General features: G+C 39.8%; 2 protein-coding genes across 3 annotated transcripts in view; both read left to right on the top strand.

The window, feature by feature from the left end:
* LOC119656888 (DDB1- and CUL4-associated factor 10 homolog) overlaps window positions 1-23160 on the top strand; it is a 37028-nt gene extending 13868 nt beyond the window's left edge. For both annotated transcript variants that reach the window (XM_038063558.1, XM_038063560.1), the window contains 4 exons: window positions 12155-12268; window positions 12349-12718; window positions 12783-12938; window positions 22257-23160. In XM_038063558.1, the coding sequence (XP_037919486.1) occupies window positions 12155-12268; window positions 12349-12718; window positions 12783-12938; window positions 22257-23132 (1516 nt within the window). In that variant the 3' untranslated portion in view covers window positions 23133-23160. The remainder of the gene's footprint in view (window positions 1-12154; window positions 12269-12348; window positions 12719-12782; window positions 12939-22256) is intronic.
* A 1284-nt stretch (window positions 23161-24444) lies between these two features.
* On the top strand, window positions 24445-24992 carry LOC119657537 (cystathionine gamma-lyase-like). Its single transcript, XM_038064480.1, has 2 exons — window positions 24445-24688; window positions 24792-24992. Exons 1-2 carry the CDS (start codon window positions 24533-24535, stop codon window positions 24990-24992), a joined length of 357 nt encoding a protein of 118 aa, XP_037920408.1. The 5' UTR covers window positions 24445-24532.

Below are 24992 nucleotides of genomic sequence, written 5' to 3'. Positions count from 1 at the left end.
ACAATTCTACACAAAATCTTTTACTTGAAAATTAAGCGATTTTGTTGTCAATGAAGTGCTTTTTCATTGACAACGAAAAGATAGAGTTAACAATATTAATCCAAGGAACACGCCTAAACCTACGATCTTATTGTCTATTTCAAGATCAAGCAAATATCAATTACATTCGAATTAAGTACTTTCCCTCGAATCTGGCCTACGATTCTATTTTCAAGGCAATCAAATCGTAACCAGTCATTAGAGTTACTCTAGAACAGTAACTTAAAGACCGTGTTGATGTTTAGCTGTGGAGTTAACCGGATTCCAGACAATTGATTCTATTGGAAAATAAGATCTGAACCAATGTGGCACAGGTGGCATTGTACTTTATCATTAGGTCTACACTTCTTTCTGCTTCTTGAAGACTCGTGTCTACTATTCACCTGCGTGTATTTGAAAACGAGTCTACGATACCAGTTTGAGAGTTTTTGCTTTGCGTTGCAGGAAAAGGAATTTCTACAAATAATTGTGATTTTTTTACTTGGTTAGGCAAGTCACCTTTTATTTTTAATTACAGTTGAAGCGAGATCATCAGAATAAAATCTAAAGCAGTTAGTTCAGAAAGTGTAGATGACTTCGTCTAATTCTGTAAAAAAAAGGTTCATTGAATAGAAAAGACGTTGAATTATATCGAAATACTATGCATAAATCAGTAATGCGGTTTCTCGAGATAGTGAAGTGTTGATTCAAATTTGTATCCATTAGTGGTGAATGTGCTTTGCTAAGAAAACAATCCTATCTATATTCATTTTCACTCAGCCGGTTTCCTATTGTTCGGTAGATATTCAGCAATTATTGCAAAATTGTGTTAATATTCGTTCCAAGAAAAATTTCCCAAGGTCAAAAATTAGTTTTCAATTTTTGAAGTTGTGTATCAACAAATGGAAAAAGGCTTGCCCAAATTATAGAAACAGGAAACATTGAAGCATTTCCTTATTTTGAATGTATTTAGCAATTCCATGGTTCTTGCTATGAGGCATGGGCAACATAGATTGATTTGTATAAACATTATCTCACGCACATCGGAATAATGTGAACCGTAGATATTTGGATGTACTAATCAGAGAATTATAAGAGCAATAGCATCGTCACTCGCGAATTTAGAAACTACAAAATTACTTTTGATTGATCTGCAGAACGACATCATCGTTCAAAGTTTGATCTGAGTAATTCACACACCTTTTTAAAAAAGGGGAATAACCAGTGCCGAAATTCTTAGCTTTCCGGAAATTTCCAGTTTTTTCAACAGTATAAAATTGTTTTTGCACCTCAGGGTCAATTAGAGCGAATCTTTGGGATCATCATTTGATTGATAATTTATTAAAGTGTTGGTGACTTCAAAGGCCATTATTTTAGACTTTCTTTGGATTTTTGTCTTGAAAGTTGGGAATTTTTAAGTGTTTTTTTAAACAATTTAAAAACATCAAGCATTATTTATCCAAAGTCCTATCAATATCGTTCAAAACGTGCGGAAGGGAACTTTCGAAGTGTTCTCGCCTTTGGATGTGGTAGAGTTAACCCCCGAAACTAGATAATTCAAATTTAAAAAAAAAATTACAAAAGGTTATTGCAAGTTATAACAAAAACGAACGTGTTTCATTTTGACAACTTGCCCACTTTCTCCCACTATCGTCGCGTTTTTCGTGTGAACTATGATAAGGTTGCGGGTCGGGGTATGACGGCTCCAATAATTTTCACATGTCGTCAGTTCGAAGAAATATGTTTCTGCAACTGTGCAGCTCCTTGAAGAAGACCAAATCCAACATTGAATGGTGAGCTGTGGTTTTAAAATTCTTACAGATGGCTCACAAAATTGAAGGCACAAATGGTAATTTATTGCTTTTGATCATACTACATTAAAACTTTGCGACAAATAAAATAGTTTTTTAGTTTTTTCTAAAAGCAATATATTTTCTCTTAATAACATAAAATCCATTTCATTTGATATAAAGACTAAGAACAAAAAAAAAACAAAATATGCAACACTAAATTGAAGGCGCAAAGAAATTAAGTCTGTAATATTTCAGTCTTGTTGTCCTTTTGGTACGTGGTTGGGTATCCTCGAGCATCTATCACTGCTTGCAATCGTCTGGGCATACTTTCGATTACCTTCTCTGTAGTATTAGGCGCGATATTTTGTCATTCTTTTAGCTTTTTAAGGTTTTGTGTGAAATAGAATCGATTCTATGTCTGTCTGTCTGCCACACCCGATTTATTCGGAAACGGGTGAACCGATTGTCGTGAAAATTTGTGAAAGCGTGTGGTCTGATGTTCCCTTTACATACAACGGCGCCATTTTCTGTTAAGTTTAATACATGTGAATGGAAGGTGCAATTTTTTTTTCACAGAATTTAGTCATGTGGGGTATCAATTAGCACTTTTCGAAACTGGCCCACATTTGATATCAGGTGAAACGTAGGGAAGTGAGGGCTCAAAATATGACCCACAAAAAGTGTAACAGGTCTCGTTCTCAGAACCTATCCAATTTCAAAATACATCCCGTTCCGATATCTGCATGAATAAAGTTAATGATAGCATATTTTAGAAATTTAGCCGGAAACCCCCCTTAAGTTCATGCTAGAACTACAAAATTTGCATTTGTATAAAGGACGACATAAGGCATAATTTGGTCAACTTTGAAGAAATCCCATTATTATTAACATTATAAGGTGAAACTTCGACATTTGTTGTGAATTTCGTGCATTTTACAACGTGTATGAAGTCATCCCATATCAATTCGTCAATGCCACAACAAAGTGGGCTCACATGAATGAGGGGTCACAAAGAAACATTTTATTTCAAGTTTTTGGGTCATTTGTATCTCAATATTAATTACTCCAGACAGACATATGTGTATATAGCTATATATACGTGTTAATGAAGTTTGCGGGAAGTTAATCTAGATAGATATATCAGTACATTAAACCAGCGGTATTCAATATAATAATAATAATCGTTGGCGCAACAATCCATATTGGACCTTGGAAGTGTGTTAGAGCACTTCATTCAAGATCGTAACGGTACACTAGAGTATACTGTAGGAGGCAATGCGGTCAGCATTGCGCTCACCCTAGATTATTACCCTGATTTGACTCAGGTGCTCATTTACAGCTGAGTCGATTGGTATCCGACGTCAAATTACGATACAAATCCCACTGCCACCAGTGAGATTTGAACCCCGACCTTCCGTATGATAGTATTCAATATCTTCTTTTTCTTCAGCCTTCGTCGGCTCGTCGTGATCGGCTTCACCATTTGGTTCCATTGAATGACTCATCTGGGTGCAGTCTCCAGGCTTTTAAATCCACATCCAGCGTATCAAGCCACCGTTGTTTAGGCCTGCCTTTTGGTCGTTTATCATCGACTTCGATGTTCAGACCAATCTTGGCAAGTGAATTCTCGTTAGCGCGGATTGCGTGACCATACCATCGAAGACGCCTCTCTCGCAACTTTTGTGCATGAAGTAAACCGGAAATACAAGTACGATCATTCGGTAATAGGCAGTTCGTTTGTTTAGAGTGAGAATAATATCTATGTCTGTAATATGTATCTTGTAGTTTGGAAAAATATGAAGGAATATGTTGGATTTGTAGCTATATATGGATGGAAAAATGTGCGTACAAGTTTCTCACATAAAATGAACACAAAACCTTTATACCCGAAGCGCATAGCTTCCTGTATTCCGACTTGTTTCAAAAATGACCACAAATGTTCAATTGAATTAAGATCCGGTGAACATGTGGACTTTTAAATTGTGTCGGGGTGTTGCACAGCAACTAGAGCTTAACGTGGTGCGCCGCATGCTTGACATCGTTGTCTTGTTGGAACCAATATACGTCATGTGGCAGCACTACAGTTAAAATTGCGTTTTAATATAGCTAAGTATTTATACTGGTCCATAACTCCATCGATATTTTCCAAATTTCCGACTCCATTAGCAGCCATACACCCCTAGACCATAATTCCGCGGCTACCGTGCTTTACTCTTGCTGATACATTTTCCCTGTTCAGGGCTGTATTTGCTATTTGCTTTCCATCAGAGGAAAATATATTAAATTTATTTTCAGCGCTCCAAATTACATTTCTCCGAAAATCGGGACTGTGATTAACGTATTTTTTTGCAAATTCAAGTCTTTTCTTCCTATTAACTTTGGAAATGAATGACTTTCTACGAGAAACTCTTCCATTGAAGTCGTGATTCTGGAGCGATCTTCATATCATTTCTTTAGAAATAGGTTTGCGGATCATTACAGAGGCTTCAGCTCATAGGTTGTTTATGGACTTTTTTGGTTCTTTATTGATGTGCTATTGAATACACTGTTCATCGAGCGGCGTTAGTAGCCTTTTTCGCTCTCTACCAGGTCTATTTATCAAACTTCCGTCATTTTTCCACTTGTTTATAATCGTTCTTACCGATGAAAATGATCCCCCGCCGATTCTATTAACTTCGAGATTTTTCCCTTCACAAACAAGCTTAACAATAATTTTTCACTCTTCAACTGTTGTTTTATTTCTCATTTGTTCTAAACAGTATTTTCAAAACAAATCCGGAAAATTTACAAACAACGGGTATACAGAAATATTTTCAGATAATTTCAATCGATAAAAACCGTCAGAAAGTCTAGTTACTACATATGTATATAACTTTTTGTATCGCATAAGTAACAGTTTTCGGGGAAACCCCCTTTAATTTCTAGTGGGATGATTTTTTCATGATGGTCGTGTGGTCATGTGTGTGAGATGAAATGCTCGCTCAAATAAACAGGTTTGCTTCTAAAATTAATGAGAATTTACTGAAATATTGAAGATTTAAAAAAATATTACTCTTTGTGCCTTCAACTCTGTGAGCATCTGTATATACTGGCAAACATTTTTAACGATTAGGCGAGCCAAAATTTGTGAAGATTAATGCGCTACTAACAACTTTGATGCGTGGCAATCGACGTGCTCCTTAAGTGGCGAGAACATCTACCTATTCTACGTTTTCCATTTTTTTCAGATTATAGCCGTGTTGGATATCAAATGAAAGGGCTCAGTTAGTACTCGGCGCGACGTGATCGAAGTGATTACTAGATGTTGTTTGCTCTTGTATATATAATTCATAACTGGCCATTGGTTTGAATTATATTCATGTTAAAAACCGCCTAGTAAGATTAAGCCTAAGTTGGCCGAGGATGATTTCATTTTTATTTAAGCATATGAGGTAGTCCTGAAGCAGCGTCTGCTGATTTAGCTCTGCCCTGCCAGAAATCGAGGAAGGAAGCTTCTTTGCAATTGGTCCGATTTGCCAGCAAGTGGTTGGTGGACTGTTTTATATCATTAAATAGAATTTTATTTTTTTATATATAGAATAGATGTTATTAAATAATATATATTTTTAAATATTATTGACGACTCCTTGCCAGCGTGATGGCAGTTTGTACATTCCATTTTTACACGAGTCGGAAACCGGAAGCTCGGCACTTCAGTCATAGCAGGTTTTGTTGATTTTTTTATTGTACGAATATTTAGGTACACAATGGTCCCATTTTCCAACAATTCCAATATTCAATTCAAATGTAGCACTGACATTTTGTGTCTTAGAGAGTAGTAATTGGACGCGAAAGACTCAATTTTGGCCTGCAATAACTTCGTTAATAATAGTAGGATTCCACTAAACTTTCCAGTATGCTGTTTCATACTAACATTTATGTTAATACATTTTATGGACCCAGGATAAACTTAAAGGGGGTTTGCAGTACATTTTCAAAATATAATTATCTACTATTATTACCTTTATTTGAGTAGATATCGTAACGGAGAGTATTTCGGAGCCTAGGTACCATGTGCGTGCGCCATAATATTTTTTCAGATTTTTCGATTGGGTAGTTTCTAAGAATGGGTCCTTGAAATAGTTGGCCCCTTTCGGACCACCAAATTCTTCGATTTATCCAAGAAATAGAATTATCCACGAATTCTTAATATCATTACTATTTCCTATAGTATAGGGACCAAAAGAAAAGTTCCAATTATCAAAGTTCCACTATATATTTTTAGAATATTTGAAGTCAAATTAAAGCCAGAATAATTCTTAGTTTTTAGGAATCTCCAGACATTTTTAATAGGAGTATGGTCTGGAGAATTAGATGGCCTTTAGCCAAATTGAGATATATATTCAATATGGGGTTACTTTCAGAACGGTTTAGCTATGATGCTCAAATTTGGAGGGAATATCAATAACAGATATGGTAATCTAACAAAAAAAGGAAGAACGTGTTTAATTCCGAGAACTTTTTGATAAAGTTAGTGTTATTAGTATCACCATATGTCCATAGGAAAGACGAATAACTAGTAGAATGCGTTTCGCTTGTATTATTTATTATACTTGCAAATACTTCAAGACTTATAGCACTGATGAAGGGAACAAGTGGTTCCCTAAATATCGCTATTTGCAAGTATCATCATCATCATCAACGGCGCAACAATCGGTATCCAGTCTAGGCCTGCCTTAATAAGGAACTCCAGACATCCCGGGTTTGCGCCGAGATCCACCAATTCGATATCCCTAAAAGCTGTCTGGCGTCCTGACCTACGCCATCGGTCCGTCTTAGGCAGGGTCTACCTCGTCTTCTTTTTCTACCTTAGATATTGCCCTTATAGACTTTCCGGGTGGGATCATCCTCATGCATACGGATTAAGTGACCTGTCCACCGTAACCTATTGAGCCGGATTTTATCCACAACCGGACGATCATGGTATCGCTCATAGATTTCGTAATTGTGTAGGCTACGGAATCGTCCATCTTCATGTAGGGTTCCAAAAATTCTTTACAGGATTCTTCTCTCGGACGCGGCCAAGAGTTCGCAATTTTTCTTGCTAAGAACCCAAGTTTCCGAGGAATACATGAGGACTGGCAAGATCATAGTCTTGTACAGTAAGAGCTTTGACCCTATGGTGAGACGTTTCGAGCGGAACAGTCTTTGTAAGCTGAAATAGGCTCTGTTGGCTGACAACAACCGTGCGCGGATTTCATCATCGTAGTTGTTATCGGTTGTGATTTTCGACCCTAGATAGGAGAAATTGTCAACGGTCTCAAAGTTGTATTCTCCTATCCTTATTCTTCTTTGTGTTTGACCAGTGCGGTTTGATGTAGTTGGTTGATTCGTCTTCGGTGCTGACATTGCCACCATATATTTTGTCTTGCCTTCATTGATGTGCAGCTCAAGATCTCGCGCCGGCTGCTCGATCTGGATGAAGGCATTTTGTACGTCTCGTGTGGTTCTTCCCATGATGTCGATATCGTCAGCATAGGCCAGTAGTTGGAGGATCGTACCTCTTGCATTCACCTCAGCATCACGGATCACCTTCTCGAGGGCCAGGTTAAAGAGGACGCATGATAGGGCATCCCCTTGTCGTAGACCGTTGTTGATGTCGAATGGTCTTGAGAGTGATCCTGCTGCTTTTATCTGGCCTCGCACATTGGTCAGGGTCAGCCTAGTCAGTCTTATTAATTTCGTCGGGATACCGAATTCTCTCATGGCCGTGTACAGTTTTACCCTGGCTATGCTATCATAGGCGGCTTTAAAGTCGATGAACAGATGTGCAACTGTTGTCCATATTCCAACAGTTTTTCCATCACTTGCCGCAGAAAGAAAATCTGATCTGTTGCTGATGGTTGCTGGGCCAATGATGTTCTGGGCGTATGGGGCTATCCGGCCTAGCAAGATAGAGGAGAATATCTTATAGATGGTACTCAGCAACGTGATACCTCTATAATTGCTGCACTGTGTGATATCTCCCTTTTTATGTATGAGACAGATAATGCCTCGTTGCCAATCGTCAGGCATTGATTCGCTGTCCCATACCTTGAGCACAAATTGATGAACCATTTGGTGTAATTGGTCGCCTCCATATTTAACCAATTCGGCTGTAATTCCATCGGCTCCTGGCGACTTATGATTTTTTAGCCGATGAATTGCACGGACTGTTTCTCCTAAACTTGGTGGTGGCAGTGTTTGTCCGTCGTCTTCAGTTGGCGGGACCTCCAACTCGCCGATGTTCTGGTTGTTCAGTAGCTCATCAAAGTACTCAACCCAATCGCTCTAATATGCCCATTCTGTCGGAAATCAGATTTCCCTCTTTGTCTCGGCAGGATGCGCATCGCGGTGTATAAGGTTTCATCCTGCTGACTTGTTGGTAAAACTTCCGCGCCTGGTGCGATTGCTCCCTGTACTTTTCTAGTTCACAGACTTGTCGGTTCTCCCAGGTTTCCTTTTTCCGTCTCTGAAGTCGCTTCTCCGCTCGACGGAGTTCGTGCTAAGTCTCTGCGCGTGCCCGCGTTCTTTGAGAATGCAACATTACTCGGTATGCAGCATTCTTCCGTTCCGTTGCTAGCTTACATTCATCGTCAAACCAGCCGTTCCGACTCCTTTTGCGGCTGGGGCCAAGTATGCTTGTCACCGTATCCATGATAACGTTCTTCAGGTGATTGAGAAGATCATTTGTTGATGCTTCATCTCCAGGTCCTCTGTTGACTGCGGTTATTGCGGCATCCATTTCCTTCTTATAGGTGTCGCGGAGGGTTGTGTTGTGGATGGCTTCAGTGTTCACTCTCACCTGATTGTCAGAGGGGATTCTAGGTGGTATTGTTATTCGAGCTCGGAGCACCATGCCAACGAGATAGTGATCCGAGTCTATATTGGCCCCCCTATATGTGCTGACATTCATCAAGGCTGAGAGGTGGCGGCGTTCGATCAACACGTGGTCAATTTGGTTGAAAGTGGTCCCGTCTGGAGAGGCCCACGTATGTTTCTGGACCGCTTTCCGCACAAACCAGGTACTTCCAACAACCATTTCGTGTAAGCTATGGGAGCCAACGTATCGCCTGAATACGGGCTCTTCACCTTTATGAAACTGCAGGCAGAAGTTTCTGAGAAAAATGGAAAATACTATCTATGTTTACTTGATGAACATTTCGGGCGTTGGCTTTCAGGATGTCTTTCTTCCAACAGCTTCTGTCTACTAATTGTGTCATCCAATTTCGAAATCCGAGCAGTAATTCGCTGTCTTCATCAACAGAATCTGCCTAGCACTTTCGAATACCCTTCTAAGGAATCCGTGCCCATACGTTGAATGTGACTAGCGAATTTCAGCTTCAAAGTTTTATTATTTTGAGTACTTGGGGGTCATGAGTGTGTGGCGCAGCGGGATTAGCAACATTTAAAATTTATTTCGAATGTTGTTAATTCGACTGGCAAGTACCAGCACCGGTGTTCTCCTTGGCGTAGTCAGTGCGAGTACACACGATTTCAAATTGTTTTGCCCTTGAGCACAGTTAGATACTACACAGCTACCTCACTCCCCCTTGCCCCTCAAGGGGGGAAATCAGTGCGAGTACACACGATTTCAAATTGTTTTGCCCTTGAGCATGAGCGAGATGTACCGAAAACCCGATCAGCTGTGTTTGACATACCGCCCGGACTTGCCAATGGATTGGTGAGATTGGCAAGTTTTTGCTTATGTATAAGTGAATACGTGAAACAACTTTTTGCTATATGGGTGAGCACGCCGTAGTACCAGAATAGCAAAAGCTCGCCGATCTCTCTCTTACCAATACGATTTGACGAAGATTATGCCTTTTCCTTGTTTAGCGTCTCTGATGTGTACAGATAAGCTTCTGCAAGCACATTTGCAAGTGGGGTCATTTTTGTAAGGGTACTGCCTATAGTAGATCTACTGTGCCCTTGAGCATGAGCGAGATTCACCGAAAACCCGATCAGCTGTGTTTGACATACCGCCCGGACTTGCCAATGTTTTGGTGAGATTGGCAAGTTTTTGCTTATGTATAAGTGAATACGTGAAACAACTTTTTGCTATATGCGTGAGCACGCCGTAGTACCAGAATAGCAAAAGCTCACCGATCTCTCTCTTACCAATACGATTTGACGAAGTCTTTTCCTTGTTTAGCGTCTCTGATGTGTATAGATAAGCTTCTGCAAGCACATTTGCAAGTGGGGTCATTTTTGTAAGGGTACTGCCTATAGTAGATCTACTGTGATCGATAAGTATACTCGGAGTGATTAAGTTGTATGCGAGAAGTTGGGGAGTTCTTTGAAATAAGACGCCCATCTTTCTAGTGTTCACTTTTGCTCCCAATAATTGCCTCGTTTTTGCTTTAACAAAGGGTGATATCGAATTGATATTCACGTCTCAGGCTCTTAATTTGAATTTCTCCTCAAAACATTATCGCTTTTTTTGCTTTAACATTTTATTAGCCACTTATTGGAGATTTTTGTAGTTTTCCTCCTTCTGTTTGACTTTGTATAATGTCTGCGTCGTCATTTTTTTTGCCAGACGGTTCCTAGAATTCATTGTCAAACCAATAATTTCTCCGGCGTTAGAATTCATATCCAACCAATTCCTCTGTTGTGAGCTTTAGGTCGTATCTATCTATCTATGTGTGTCCGGATGGCTCAAGTGGTTAGAGCACACAGGGCTATCGTAGCGGAAGGTCGTGGTTCAAATGTCACTGATAGCAGAGGGATTTGTTATCGTGACTGCATGTCGGATACCAGCCGACTCAGTTGTGAATGAGTACCTGAGTCAAGTCAGGGTAATAATCTCGGGCGAGCGCAATACTGATCACATTGCCTCCTACACTGTACTGTAGTGTTCCGTTGTAGTCTTGAATGAAGTGCTCTGACACACTTTAAGGCCCTGTTCCAATATGGATTGTTGCGCCAACGATTGTTATTATTATTACTTATCTTTTTACAATATTTAGGGAATTACTTTATCCGTTCCTCAGTGTAGAGAACACACAAAACATTGAGAAACTCGTCGTTTTCTTCTGAGTGTAATTCCGCGACATTTCTAGCGATTAAATTAATTAAGTTTGTTGGTCGGTCATGCTGCACTTGGAGAAAATAGCGAAATATTTTCGATAATAATATGGTTGTTACTAGCCCCTAAATGGATAATAGTGTGCCAACCACATTTACATGCCATCGCTGTCGGTTTGCCTCCCAGCGCCGGCGTCTATAGCAGGCAAGCTAAATTTTATTGATTCATCTTTTTTGGCAGTCACTCCTGTTTTTTCCTTGACCGTTTTCCTCATAAAGCTGATCACTTATATGATGCAATTTTCAAGTATGTTAACTAGAATAAATTCTCTATCAAATAATGAAGCTGATATTTCCCACAAGGTATTCAAGGTACATTAAAGCAACAAAAAGACAGCTAGTAATTAGACATCATTTGCAAATAATACGAAGTATTGTCTGATGATGTTTGAAGTATGATTATGTTGGCAAATGACGCCTTGATCAAGACAATAACTAACATTGAACGCGAGACTAGGTGGAGGAAGTTTAGGTTGCACACATGCACCCTAGTTCAAAACCAAAGCCTTCGCTAATTAAACCTAATTTAAATTTAATGAGTTAACGAAGAAATCATTAACATCTGATACGAACGTTTCACATGTGAAGTAAGCAACGACATGTAACTCGATTTTGTGGAGTTATGCTAGGTGCATAGATTTCATATTCTTTACATTTATAGAGGCATATTAGGTTTTCGCGTGGCAAAAATGCATAAGTAATAGTTTTTCCAGTGAGTTGAGGCTGCATGAGCGTGAAATTGTTTAAATGGTGTTAATTTGTGTATCATTATTGGTGTGGAGGAATTTGTAGGCGCTGTAAGTGAAACCATGAATGCGACTATCTAGGATCTTCATGCTTATGCATATAATTGGATTGGAAAGGCGAATAAAAATTGGATATAATTGCAATGATTCCCAGTAACATACAATATACTTTAAGTTGGGTTCAATTATGCATGAATTTTTTCAATTAGTTTAACAACCTTTTGATGTTGCGTTTGGTGTAAATTATAATGAGATATGTAAATGCTCGTAATGGGTATTGAGTATGAGTTCCTTGAAAGTAAGTTAGCTCACCATCGAGAGAGTTGTCGCTGTCCCACATTTTCCTTTGTTCACTTATAAAAGTGGTATTTTGGTTGCTTCATAAATCCTTGGTTTGTCTGATAGTGCAGAACTTAAGAGAAGAAATTCGCCCAAACATATCAAGTTCTTGTCTCGAATAATTTAATAATTACTTTTTGTATTTTACAGAAATCTGCTTGTGGCTGCGTGTGAAAAGAAGTCGATAGGACTTTTCGACCCAGTCACAACTAAACACACAAAAACAATAAATAACGCCCACTTAGATAGTGTCAACTGCATTAAGTAAGCATAAACTTGTATCAAATCCACATTGAATAAGAACTGTTCCCATGTAGAAAATAAACCCATTGTGATTTCATAAGGTTTTTGGATAATCGTATATTTGCAACGTGTTCCGACGATACAACGGTAGCGATATGGGACACACGAAACTTGAAGAAGAAGATCCGAAGTCTACAAGGACACTCAAATTGGGTTAAAAACATTGAATATTCACAGAAAGATGGATTGCTTGTTACCTCTGGATTTGACGGAAGCATCTTCACTTGGGATATAAATTCGTACACAGAACAAGGCTTCATCTATCACAAAGTTTTTCATACATCGGGTCTCATGCGATGTCGAATATCGCCGGATGCATCGAAAATGGTCATTTGTACTACTGGCGGTTACTTAATTATTATACATGATCTTGATTTGACTACGCTTGCAAAGGATCTATGCGGTTTTAGAGTAAGTGTAACTGAATTCACGTGATAAATTTTGAACACTAATCCAATACATGTCGCCGCTTTAGCCGAATATTTATCGACTTATGCAGCTAGGACGACAATTCATTCCACAGGCAGCAAAATTCGATCACGTTTTTTCAAAGACGCAGAAAAGGAATCGGGTAGAGCTAATCAGTGATTTTCCAGAAAGAAATGATGCCGAAGTTGTTTGTGCGCTGCAGGTAATTTTGCAATATTCGTTTTATTTCATGTGTTTAACAATTGGGATGACTACTATCTCTTAAAGTTCTCTAGTTTGGTTGCTGCTGGTAGAAAATGGCTAGGGTTGGCATTTAAGCTGCTTGATGCCCATTCGGTTAAACAAACCCTAATGAGTTTCCACTCTTTGCTCTTTGATTAAGATTTGTATATGAAATGCAGAGTCATTTCGTCTTTCTTTCTTTGACACTTTCACATTTTTGAAATTTTTGCATTTGTGAAATTTTGTTCAGCCATTTTTGGGGTGGAAATGTCGGACGATGATGTATCCGTGGGGGTTACAGCACTAGACTCTGTGACGTGTGACTTGATGTTGGATACCAGTCGACTCAGTTGTGAATGAGTATCTGAGTCAAATTAGGGTAATTATCACGGGCGGGCGCAATGCTGGCCATATTCTACAGAGTACTGTAATCCTGTAGTGTACCGTTGAATGAAGTGCTCTAACACACTTCAGGACCTCGGTCCAATTAAATTATCGCGCGAACGATTGGCTGGCTACATGGAACAAAGAAAATGATTTCTTCTAAAATTTTTGGAAGATTTTGAGGGTAATAGAGTTATCTTCGGGGACATCGTTCACAAAAACACTTAAAACGGACCAGACCTCTCACTAACAACATTTATACAGCACATTCAATTGAAATAATCCACGCATCCATCAAATACGTGAACTGGGAAAATATCGAAAATTGAATCCAATGAGATTGGAAGGCGCCGTCGAAGAAGGTGAAGAGGCCCTCGTGGACCGAATTCGTCATTTAAATGAGCCCAGGGTCAATCGTACAGGGGAAGAAACCTGTCAATTAGGATCTATAATACTATGAAGTGGGAGTGCTCATAAGGCGCGCAGTGGAGCCAACAATGTAAAATATGAACGTGACTCTGGAAAAAAATGAATGGGATGAGTATTTTCACAGACTGCCATGCTTACCTCGGAGGTATCCTTTACCCAAACTATTATTTATTTGAGGTCTTGATGCCAATGCATGAATGGTAGTGATCCAAACAGAGACTCGAGATCTTGTCGCTAATGACACTTGGGGAAATTGTCCAGCGTGTATAGATAATAATGATTACTGGGTGCTGAACCGCCATCAGGAACAAATACAAAGCTGATGGTGAAAACTTCGACTCGTGGCAAAAGGTTTCGCTCATCGTTCGGAAATCGATTTTTATAATATTTGTGTGTAACACGGTTGGGCTTTTAATTGAAATTGACATGCGGACCCATCAACTATGTAGGCACATCAATACGGTCCATCTCGTGATCTGGCTGTGTACATGGGAACGCCCAAATTGCTCGTGAATCTAGTAGCACAAAAAACATAGCACGGTAGGCCCGAAAGCGAAGAAAATAACCATGGACCTGTGTACCGTCAATTTTTGTTCTCTCCCTTATATGATGGTGCATTTTATGCATGAACACTATGTGGCGTGATAGCCACCTTTGTGAGTAGTCTGTGAGATTGCGAAATTCTTGAATTTTCTTTACATAATCCACGAGTTTTGTTAGTTGCCCAAAAAAAAAGACAATTATTTCATTACTTTGAGAATTTGTAGAATGCTACGTTATGAATAAGGCTCAGCAACCTAGATCCAGTAAATAATAAATTTAAAATTGATTAAGTCTATGAAATAGCCGTTCACACCTTCAGAATAGCAGAGAATTCAACAATTAACTTCTTGTTTATACCCAGAATCTCAGAACGAGACAAAGTTATGAGATACATCTTGGTATTGTCCCCGGTGTAATATTTCTGATTTTATTTATTTTATTTTGTAGATCTTTATAATTTTTTTATGTTATGTTCCACGCCGGAACGTTTTATAGGCAATCGATGAATTAGTGAGTTTGAAAAATTTTTAAATTAAACTTTCACACTTGGCAACCGTTTTTTTCTCACGGACCCATGGGTTTTGTATGCATAGAACATTGTAACTGAAACTCAACGGATATGAAAGGGAATGGCATAATCCCTTTGGTTCGCCCATTTCTTTTATTTATTTAAAAAAACAGTTCAAAGAGTTTTCTAAGTAAATAGTACATATTAACATACAAATGCCGAATGGCAAAAGACTCGTTTGAATATGCAGTACACGACACAACTATGTGCACCTTCATTAGTTATAAATTTTAAAGCAAAGTTATGAATGAATGTAGAATTTGTAACAGATAAGGATTATTATTTTTATTATCTAAGGTGTTATGTTATAATAATAATACTTTAGGTTAGATAATATTAACATTGAAAAGAAACTAATCGTCAGAAGTATGCATACTATAAATATTTGCAGTGGCAAAGATACCTAAGGCTGTTGCTTGCATTTTGCACATAAGTTCACGCAAATGAATAAAAACATGGTCATTATTTGCACTGCAAGCGGATCTGTTAAGTTTGCCACTTAGATAGGACCACAGATGCTCTATGGCAGGCCATTCCCAAACCATTTCAAGAGCTCAAGAGGTTCTTTTGCAACTTTACTCGTATGCTTGGGATCATTGTCTTGTTGATAGACGAAATTATTATCTAAAATGTCGATGTACGACGCTCCATTCATTTTCCTATCCACGAGGAATTTGGTTTTCTACCCCATAATAACTGAAGCATCCTTACATTGGGACGCTCCGGCTTCCAAACTTGATGATGCTTTGAATAATTTTGGCTTAAGCTTAAATTCGAATTTGCTCTCTTCGCTCCATATTACCTTTTCCCCTGAGGATAAAGTCATATAATTCTATTTTTTAACAAATTCCAGACGACTGTGTTTAGTCTTTAGGAAATAAACTGCTTCTTAGTTTTGGCATGACAGCAGTAGCCCTTTCCCTGGGAACCTCCGCTGTATTGTACTTTCAGAAATATAACTCGAAGACTTCACCTAGCCAAATTGGTGATTTTCTCATTTCACTTACTATTTGTGTATCAGTACGAGCAGTTGTTTTCCTCCTTCAAAGACAGAACGGTAATTTTTACAATCCTTCGCTTGTGTCAGCAGATTCCCCATGGTTTCCGCACGCCAACCGCATAATACACTTCTTCACCGCATATAGACCACAAACTGATCGATCAGATCCCGAGAAAGATGCCTTTTGGCAACTTCTCGATACAAAATGCTGTAAAGTGCCTGCTGATGACTCATTGCGAGCAACGTTAATAGTGATGTGGATGGGAAAAAACAGCAGCAAGCAGCGTATAGTCGATTTTGCGGACACTTGTACTTTGTGAATATATACTTTATCAAACGATTGATTCATCGTCCTATATTTTATATGGGAACAATAAAACACAAATCGACTATATCCTTATAAGACGCCGACATTTTATCATCGTCACTGCAAAGCTGATCCCTATGAGATCATCAACATCGACCGTTAATTACCGTCTGCGAATCAAGCCACCAATATTAAATGGTGGCAATTGAGAAAAAAGAAGAAATGATCTGACTTATGCAATTTCCAACATTACGAATGTTGAAGAATCGTGGAACCAAATTAAAGACACGGTCCACAACTCTCGGGATCAGCAAGCCAGGTAAGTGGTTCATCATCTGAGACACTTGGTTTTGGAATGATGTTCAAATGAAGAGCTATGAAAAGAAACGTCTTTACTATAAGTTTATCGAGGATAAAACGGTTACCCGAGCAGCCTATTACAAAGATCTTCACGATAAATTGAACACTCGAGACGGCGAGAAAGATCTTTATCCACTTGCCAAAAGCCGACACCAACGCACATAGGATATGGAACACTTCCGTTGCGTTAATGACAAGAACGGTACTTAGCTTACCGATCAACGAACCGCGCCGGATTGAAACTGAAGAATTTGCTCCTCCTCCATTTTCACAAGCCCTGTTGATTGTTGGTGGAATTCCACCTGTCAGCGCCACCGGTGCTCAAAGTTGGCGTGTGAGGAAGACGGGCGGCAACTCTGGCGGCCGAACCAAAACCAAGTGGCCGAGGAGAGCCTCCATAGTGGTGACGCCAGGAGATGCTTTATCACATTGGTTGCCGGCCTTGATGCAGGAGGCCAATGCTCCAAAGGCCTAATTAGAGCGATCAGACCCGAGTCTGCACGGAGACTCATCTGAAGTGGCAATAGGTCACGACATCTTACCAGGGGTATACTGGGACCATGGGAACCGGGATAGCCTCTGAATTTACATACTTCGGGAGAATTCCTGTTGTATGTGCGTTCAGCTCGGTTGTAGCGGTTGGCCGTCTAGTGGGAGCTTCATGGGGGTTGTTGGTTACGTTCAAGCGAACAGAGACTTTTAGGTCTCGGCGTGGTGTTGCGTTTCAACACGGGTGCCGTCCTCCTTAGTTCCTAGTTCGGTAGAGATTTAGGTAGGTCTTGCATTCACCAGTATGAATGCTGAGCCATGCACTCGGTATAGACTGGTACCGTTGTAAGTTGCTGCGGCGGGGCTCTGATTGTGGTCAGAAAATCCCCGAGACAGGTACCCACGTAAAGCACAGAGACGTAACTATCAGTGCCACTAAAGTTGAGAAAGCAATAAAATGAATGAAATCAGGGAAAGCAACAGGACCTGACGATATCGCATCTGAACTTTGGAAAGGGAAGAGTGGTGGCTTAGTGACTTATTCGGTTGCTGTTCCAAACTATGAAGATTTTTGAACGCATTCTTGACAACCGTATTCGGCATCGTTCAAATAACCGTGTATCGAGCGGGGTTTGTTAATAATTCCGGAACTACTGACGTGAGAAGCATCCTTCTCTCTACATTGAAGAAAGCGTTTGATCATGTGCCACACGAACTCATCTCGCATGCTCTGCGACAACACCTAGTAATAGAAAAATTCGTGTGCTGGGTAATATTACTCCACCACGATCCGAAAAGTAAAGTTCGAAGTGTGGCGGGCATGTCATAGCCGCTTCGTGTCTCTGTCGGAGCTCATCAAGGAAGCGCCTTCTCACCAGTCCTTTTTTTTTGTTATGGATACTGTGACACGGGGCATCCAACGTCCAGCGCTTTATTCAGATGATATTTTCCTATTGTCTCGTAGAAAGCTGCTTCCGAGCAACTTGTCCACAAATGAAATGTTCGCCTCATGCAACACGGTCTCAGATTGAATCGGAATAAAATTGAATTTTTGACGACTGATCCTAATGAAACAGTCACTATCACAGTCAGTGGCATTGACGTACCCAGAATTAAGCGATTTAAATGCTTTGAATCAGTGCCATCAGCCAATGGAGAACTGCATTATGAACTTTCTTCACGCATTGCCACAACCTGGTTGAATTAACGTTCCACAACTGACGTTTTTTGTGATCGACGTATCCGCGAACGAAAAAATTTAAATTTACCGTAATGTCTCGCGGCAATAGAGGCAAAGATGTTGCGTTAGACTAGTGGCGTAACACGGAATCATGACATCATGAAATGAGAACATCCACGATCGATAGGGGTTCATGGAAAAATTGTGAGAGAGGTATCTTCGATGGTACGAGTTTGATCGCGTAGTTAGTGTTGACGAGAATTCACTTGCCAAGATTGGTCTGAACATCGAAATTCATGGGAAAAAAGGCCGGCCGAAGTGACGGGGCTTCATACGCTGGATGGTGACCTGAAAGCCTCACCACCTTGCATTCAGATTAGGCCTTTGACAGAACAAAATGGCACGATCGATCAAGACGAGCCGCTTCTGAATGGAACAAAGGCTGAGGACGAAGAATTTTTACCAGAACAAATTAAAAAATGAATCTAATATAATAATAATTTTATTTGGGCTTTGAAGCATGTTAGAACACTCCAGTCAAAACCGTAACGGTGCACAACCGCAGTATTACGTTCACCCGTGATTATTACCCTGATTTGTCTCAGGATGAGTCGCCTGGTATTCGACATCCAGAAACTGTTGGACTAACGTGTTTTATTAAAAAAAGACGACAAGAAGAGAGTGTTCGACTAGCAACAGAATGACAAATGCACTACACTCAGCCTGTTATCAGTTCAAAAAGACTGACAGATTTTATTTAAACACATTTAAATATCAATCCATCAGTCATTTCCAAAAGCATCAGTTGACTATAACTTTGTCATTTTCACTGATGTCAAACTTGTGGAAAACTGACCGTGTACGGTTGCTCTAAAACGTTTGATTGGTTACAAACAAAACAAAGTAACGTCATAATTCAATGACGTAATGGCACACAAAAATTGTGTCTAAATTACCAAAATAGATCACATGTGTGGTAAGAAAGTTAGTTAGATAGATAGATATTTCGACTGTCATCAATTCTTCACTGCTTTTTGTAACAATGGAGCAAAAATGTGTTCCTAAAAAACTGTGTTCCTTTTTGGAGTGGTGCTGGAGGGAGAACATTTGGGGCATTCCTTTCCTCAGTTTGATCTTTTCACTTTCCTAGGCGACCTCTGCTTTAATGATCATTGATGACGGTACAAAATGTCACGAATTCCATGGAAGTAAAATTTCAGACAAATTTCATCAATAATTTTTTTCTGGTTATCGGTGACGCCTCTTATGCTGCCTTGTCCGGAAAACTTGGCGGCATTTAATGGACAATGTCATCTTTCCTCAAAAACCTCGACTTCTTCTTTCCTATTCACAAGGGGGGCGGCTCGTCGTGATCGGTTTCGTCATTTAGCTCTATTGAATGCCTGATCTGGGTGCAATCTCGAGGCTTTTAAATCCTCAACTAGCGACTATGCGGATGATATCTGCTTACTGTCCCACCGAGTTATGAACCTTGATCAAATGGTTTTGGATTTGGAGAAAGAGGCAAGTAGAGCCAAAGTGAAGATAAACACCAATAAAATCAAGGTTGTCAGTTGAGTGATCATCGCCCTCTTCCTATTTGCATTAATGGACAAAACATCGATGGCGCCGAATAGTTTGTACATTTAGGTATACGCCGCAGAAGAGTGGAGAATGAATGCACGCTTTTATTGCCACGAACTGACAATGATGGCACATAGGTATGGGTAAGCATTATGCTTGACATAGTTGTTTATGGCAATTATATGTAAGATTTTGCACCGCCAACTTACATATAACACAGCAAGCATATGTGGAACACACTTTTTAATACTCCTGGTTGGTTTTCATCTAGTGGGTGAAACGTTGGCGTCTTCTCACGAATATGACGCTCAACCAGTTTCTTCAGACAATTCAGAGAGAAAGAAGTTAAGCTAATTTGTCAGAGTTCTTTGGATTTGAATAGTCGTCTTTCCCAGGCTCAGGTATGAAGACTATCTTCACCTTTTGCCAAAGCCAAGGCACGTACTCGAGAGCAAGACATGCTATCAACGCTCTAGGTGCTCTACACCTTCCTTTCGCATCGTAAGATAACTGTCATTTTGTAGTGTTCAAAAGACTGGATAGCAATAGTAACAACCACTTTCGCGGCGTTCCAATCTTCCTCCACTTTCGTGTTGAAAGGTTTGCAGAATCCGTCAATTCTCTCTCCAATTTTCGTTGCCTGTTTTCTTGGATGGTTTGATTCCAACAGACTTTGCACTGACTAAACTCTTGACTCCGTAAAAGTTCCATTAGATTTTTTAAAAGAGTTCAACTTGACTGATACCTCCCTTTTAAGGACTCTGCACAGTCTTAAAGTCTCTCTTTCGCCTCAGTTCCTCACAGCATGTTCTAAAAAGTGTCGTTTTGGACTTCCCAGGAGCCTCTTATATTCCCGCTGTGAGTTCCTGAAGTTTAACCAGTCTTCATTTTATTGCTTTTACAAGCACGATTCAGAAGTTGTCTAGTTGATTCCATGAGTTTTTGCAGTAATAGAACATCTCCCTTCAACACATGCGATTCAGAGTTTCCAATTGATTTTGTATTCCCAAAGGAATCCTGAGACACCCAGGAAGTTACACTTGCTAAAAAGCACATTGAACGTTGTCCAATCCGTTTTCCTCGGATTCCGTCTTTGTATTACAGGTTGTCCGCCTGCAATACTTCAGGCTAAATTCTAAAAGGCGGTGGTCTGACAATGAGACTTCGTCTAGCAAACGCCAGTCTCTAATCAATTCTTTTGAAGTACAAATTGGTAGATCAATTACTTTGCATCCCATGTCCGATGTCATGGGACCAGATGAAGTGATGATGTCGAATAGCTTTATTCTTCTAGGATTGTATTTGCTACTTCCCCGACAACTATGCGTTCGCCTCACAACTTGTTAAGAGTTCAAGATCACCTGACGCGCATGCATTAGCAGATCCCTTAGTTCTAGCTTCTAAGAAATTTGAGATTAATGCGCAGGCTTTCGAACCTTGAGGATTTCTCATCCTTTGCTGATCCAGTGAGATATAAGGATTTTTTTCCAGATTTCCTGCCAGTAGATAGGAAGCGGCTTTGACATTCTGTAAGGTAATTTTACTACCCTTTATGCTTGTAATATAAGTGTAGTCTAAATGTGTAGAAGAGCCACTGCAAACTGAAGAGTATGCTGTATTTAGCATGAGTCTCACCGGGGTTACCAGCATATCCCCACTTTCCGCCGAAAGTTCCACTTCGTTGTATACGGTTCTTCTGGATATTGCCACACCTGGCGGTGCAGCAATACCCATAATCCCATTGTCAAGACGGCTAGCCTTCTTAAGTAGTGCGTTCCACCGCAGTCAGCTGGGAGCTTTGTCAAATTCATGTTATCGGTCTGCATGGATCTGCTTCCAAATACCAGTTTCGTTCGCAACGCCAATTTTCATTTCTTCCGATTTTCATATTAGAGGCGGAAGAGAAGGTTCTAATAACTATAAATACCTTCCTCCCTTCCCCTCCCGTTGGTGAAAGGAATCCCTTGGCTTGAAAGCTCCCAAACCCGGGAGAACGGGAGGACTAGCCCAAAGTAATGTGTCAAACGGTTCGAGGCTAGTTCTCTGAGGTGTTTACTTGGTAGTCCGACAGCGTATTGTTGCGAGAGTCCAACACTCTGTGCATAAACGTATTCACCTACCCTACTTCCAAAAAAAAAAATAACCAAAATTTTGTCTGTAGTCCCCTCTGCTTTCATGACACAACCGTAATTCCAAGACTTATCACCCCACTAACCCAACCGTTACTTTTACGCGTAAAAATTGGAACTTTGGATCAGGGGTAACATGAAGATTTGGTTGACCACGTAAGAATCTAATTTCAAATTGTAGCTAACAAAGATACCTAACCATGTTAATCAGAATATACACTATAGGAAAAACAATTTTAATGATGCTTTTTCTATGATTGCTTATAGTTGTGTTTACTTTGTTAAAAGCAGAAGATCTAACAGGTACTTTTAATGTCCATTACAGATACATCCACATGGTTGGTGTGTGCTAAGTCGCAATATAAGCTATGATGAAGGATCTGAATGGAGTTGCATCCACGATATTCTCGAGAAAGAGGAGGAAGATTATCTTCCTAACGAACAAGTAAAAAAACGGAAGTTGAGTGAATCAGATGATCTGTCGCCCACCTCTAACAGGGCAGGCAATAGTAGCTTTAGCAGCAGCAATTTCGAAAGTACATCAAATCAAAATGAATCTGAAACCAACCGTGGTTCGACAAATAACCGAAATGAAGCCTTGGTTCCGGATATATGGGCGGCCGAAGTCACAGTACAAGATCGTGCTTGCAGAATCCATCAACGTAGATATCGAGACTCAAATTCAACAAATGCTTACGCTTACGTCTACGCAATAAGCAGCGGTGTGATACCACAGTCGTCCTTACGTTCATCCGTCAGCCGAAGAAGTAACTTAAGCGCAGCCAGCACCGATGGCGAAACGTCCAATCCTGAAGACCAGGAGCCACAAAGTCCTGTCCAAATTAACTACATGTCATTTTGTAATCGGAAAATTTACCAAAATGTTAGTCGACTTCTTTACTATATTGAAGAGCCAAATAAGGGTAGAGGATTCATCAAGGAACCGTCGTTCTCGGCAGACGGGAGAATCATCTGTTCACCATACGAAGAAGGATTCCGCTTACTTGCCTTCAATGAAGACTGCTCTGAACTTCCAATCGCTTGCGATTCACCACAAAAGAATCCTAAACAGCTTAAAGTAATTAAAAGTGTCACATGTCATTCAGATATAGTTGTTAGTACTAAATTTAGTCCACGTTATCCATTATTAGTGAGTGGATGCTTAAGGGGTAAAATTGTATGGCATCATCCAGATTTTTGAGAAATAAATGCTTGATAAAATAAATGAATTGTAAAAAGCGATTTTATTTCGTTTCGAATCGTTGCACCGTTGCATAATTTCTACGTCCGGCCAAAAAAAATTGTACTTCTTAATTTTTGAACTTTAGCAAAATGTCAAACTGGATAAATTAGTTAAATTTTTTTAAAATTCAAAACAAAAACGAATGGCAGTAAATTTTATGACCATTGGTTTCGGAAAAAATGAGCCGTCGAATAGTATGAAAACCATGGAGTGTAGAGGACAGTAAACAGGGCTAAAACTTCGATATCTTCGCAAAAGTACAAAACTGCGTGAAAGGGGGCGAATTCTTTATCGCTATGATCACAGGAAATTATTTTCACATCTCGAAAGAGCTTGCAGGCGGCAATAAATCTTTCGATTATCTAGTGAAAAAAGTCAATCAATCCATTTAAATGGAGTAAAGAGTCGGACTGAAGATAAATACCAACCAAGCTAAGGTTCTCAGCCTGAAGGAACCTCATACTCTTCCTATCGGTATCAATGGACAAAACATCGGAAATATCGCAGAAATTTGCGTATGTGGGTTGTTTTATTAGAATTCTTCTGCTAATGTTAGCGTGGAGCTGTTACTAGATGCGTTAAAAACGTTAAATCCGCTTTCGTTGTGTGACCCAAAATTTGGAAAGGCACAACAAAATGTAAGATTGTTCCCTGATAATTTTCAATGTAACAACCTTATGGATTTCTTCGCTTCTATAGACATTGTCTATCGCACTGCAACATATAATAGACGTAGCGCCGGATGCTGCTCGTGGAGATCGACATCTATTTCCACTCTTCGATTCCGAGACTGTTGACATTAGAACGCTCTGGAATTTAGGTCTGTACACCATTTTTCGATGTTACTTTCAATCGTAGGCAACGTTTCTTACTTTTTCTTCTTCTGATTCCATGTAATTGGAATGATTCTGTTTAAGGTCTTTTTCGTTAAACTCATAAATATTTGGCCTTTATACAGTAAAGTAGTTACATCATTCCCCAAAGTGTGCGGAAATCGAAAATGTCGCAATGCATGTGAAGCCGAGTAAACTCTTCAATCAAGTGCGATATGCACATTTAGAGGAGTATGCAAGATGTACATGTGCACTTGACTGCAATACAATGCAATCCCCGTAAATTTAAAGCCGCTTGCTGCACACGCTATATATTTCTTGAGAGCCACTTCAAATATAAGCATATATTTACTAACATCATCGCTGATAACGTGAGCTTGTAACGTTCAAACTGATCTGTAAAGTGTTGGCGATTAGAAATGTTATAAATGCCTTGGGCCCAGATCAGCGCTTTCAGTTGTATACCGTTGTTGATAGCACTACGAGGCGAAGGAAAGTTTTGAAAATAAAATATAATAATTTCAAATGGAGGAACCACCACGATTTCGACAACGATCAAAGGGATTTGCTACGACGGCTCTTCACACTGGACAAGATCCTGAACAATGGAAGAGTCGCTGCGTTGTGACTCCCATTATTATGAGCACCACATTCGAGCAACCTTGTCTTGATGAATTTGGTGTAAGTGTTGAGTTTAAAGTATTTTGTTACCAAAGAAGGTACCTTAAAATATGTAAAAAGTAATTCACAAACCCTCCCCTTTGACAATGTGCTAACTTTTAAGGAATTCATTTACGGCCGAGATGGGAATCCAACTAGAAATGTTCTTGAAAAATGCTTGGCCCACCTGGACGGGGGAGAGTACTGTGTTACGTTTTCATCGGGTACTGGGGCAGTCATGGCTGTAGTGTCAATGCTTAAGCCCAAGGACCACCTAGTTTGCAGTAGTGATCTTTACGGTGGCACAACTTATCTGCTGAGGTAA

This window comes from Hermetia illucens, chromosome 5 (genome assembly GCF_905115235.1).
Source record: "Hermetia illucens chromosome 5, iHerIll2.2.curated.20191125, whole genome shotgun sequence".
NCBI lineage: Eukaryota > Metazoa > Arthropoda > Insecta > Diptera > Stratiomyidae > Hermetia > Hermetia illucens.
This window is presented reverse-complemented; position numbering and strand designations above follow the sequence as displayed.

Excerpts from the sequence above, each read along its gene's own strand:
- LOC119657537 (XM_038064480.1), top strand. The coding sequence starts at position 24,533 with ATGGAGGAACCACCACGATTTCGACAACGATCAAAGGGATTTGCTACG. Across the intron at positions 24,689-24,791 it reads CTTGTCTTGATGAATTTGGT|GAATTCATTTACGGCCGAGA; the intron begins GTAAGTGTTGAG and ends CTAACTTTTAAG.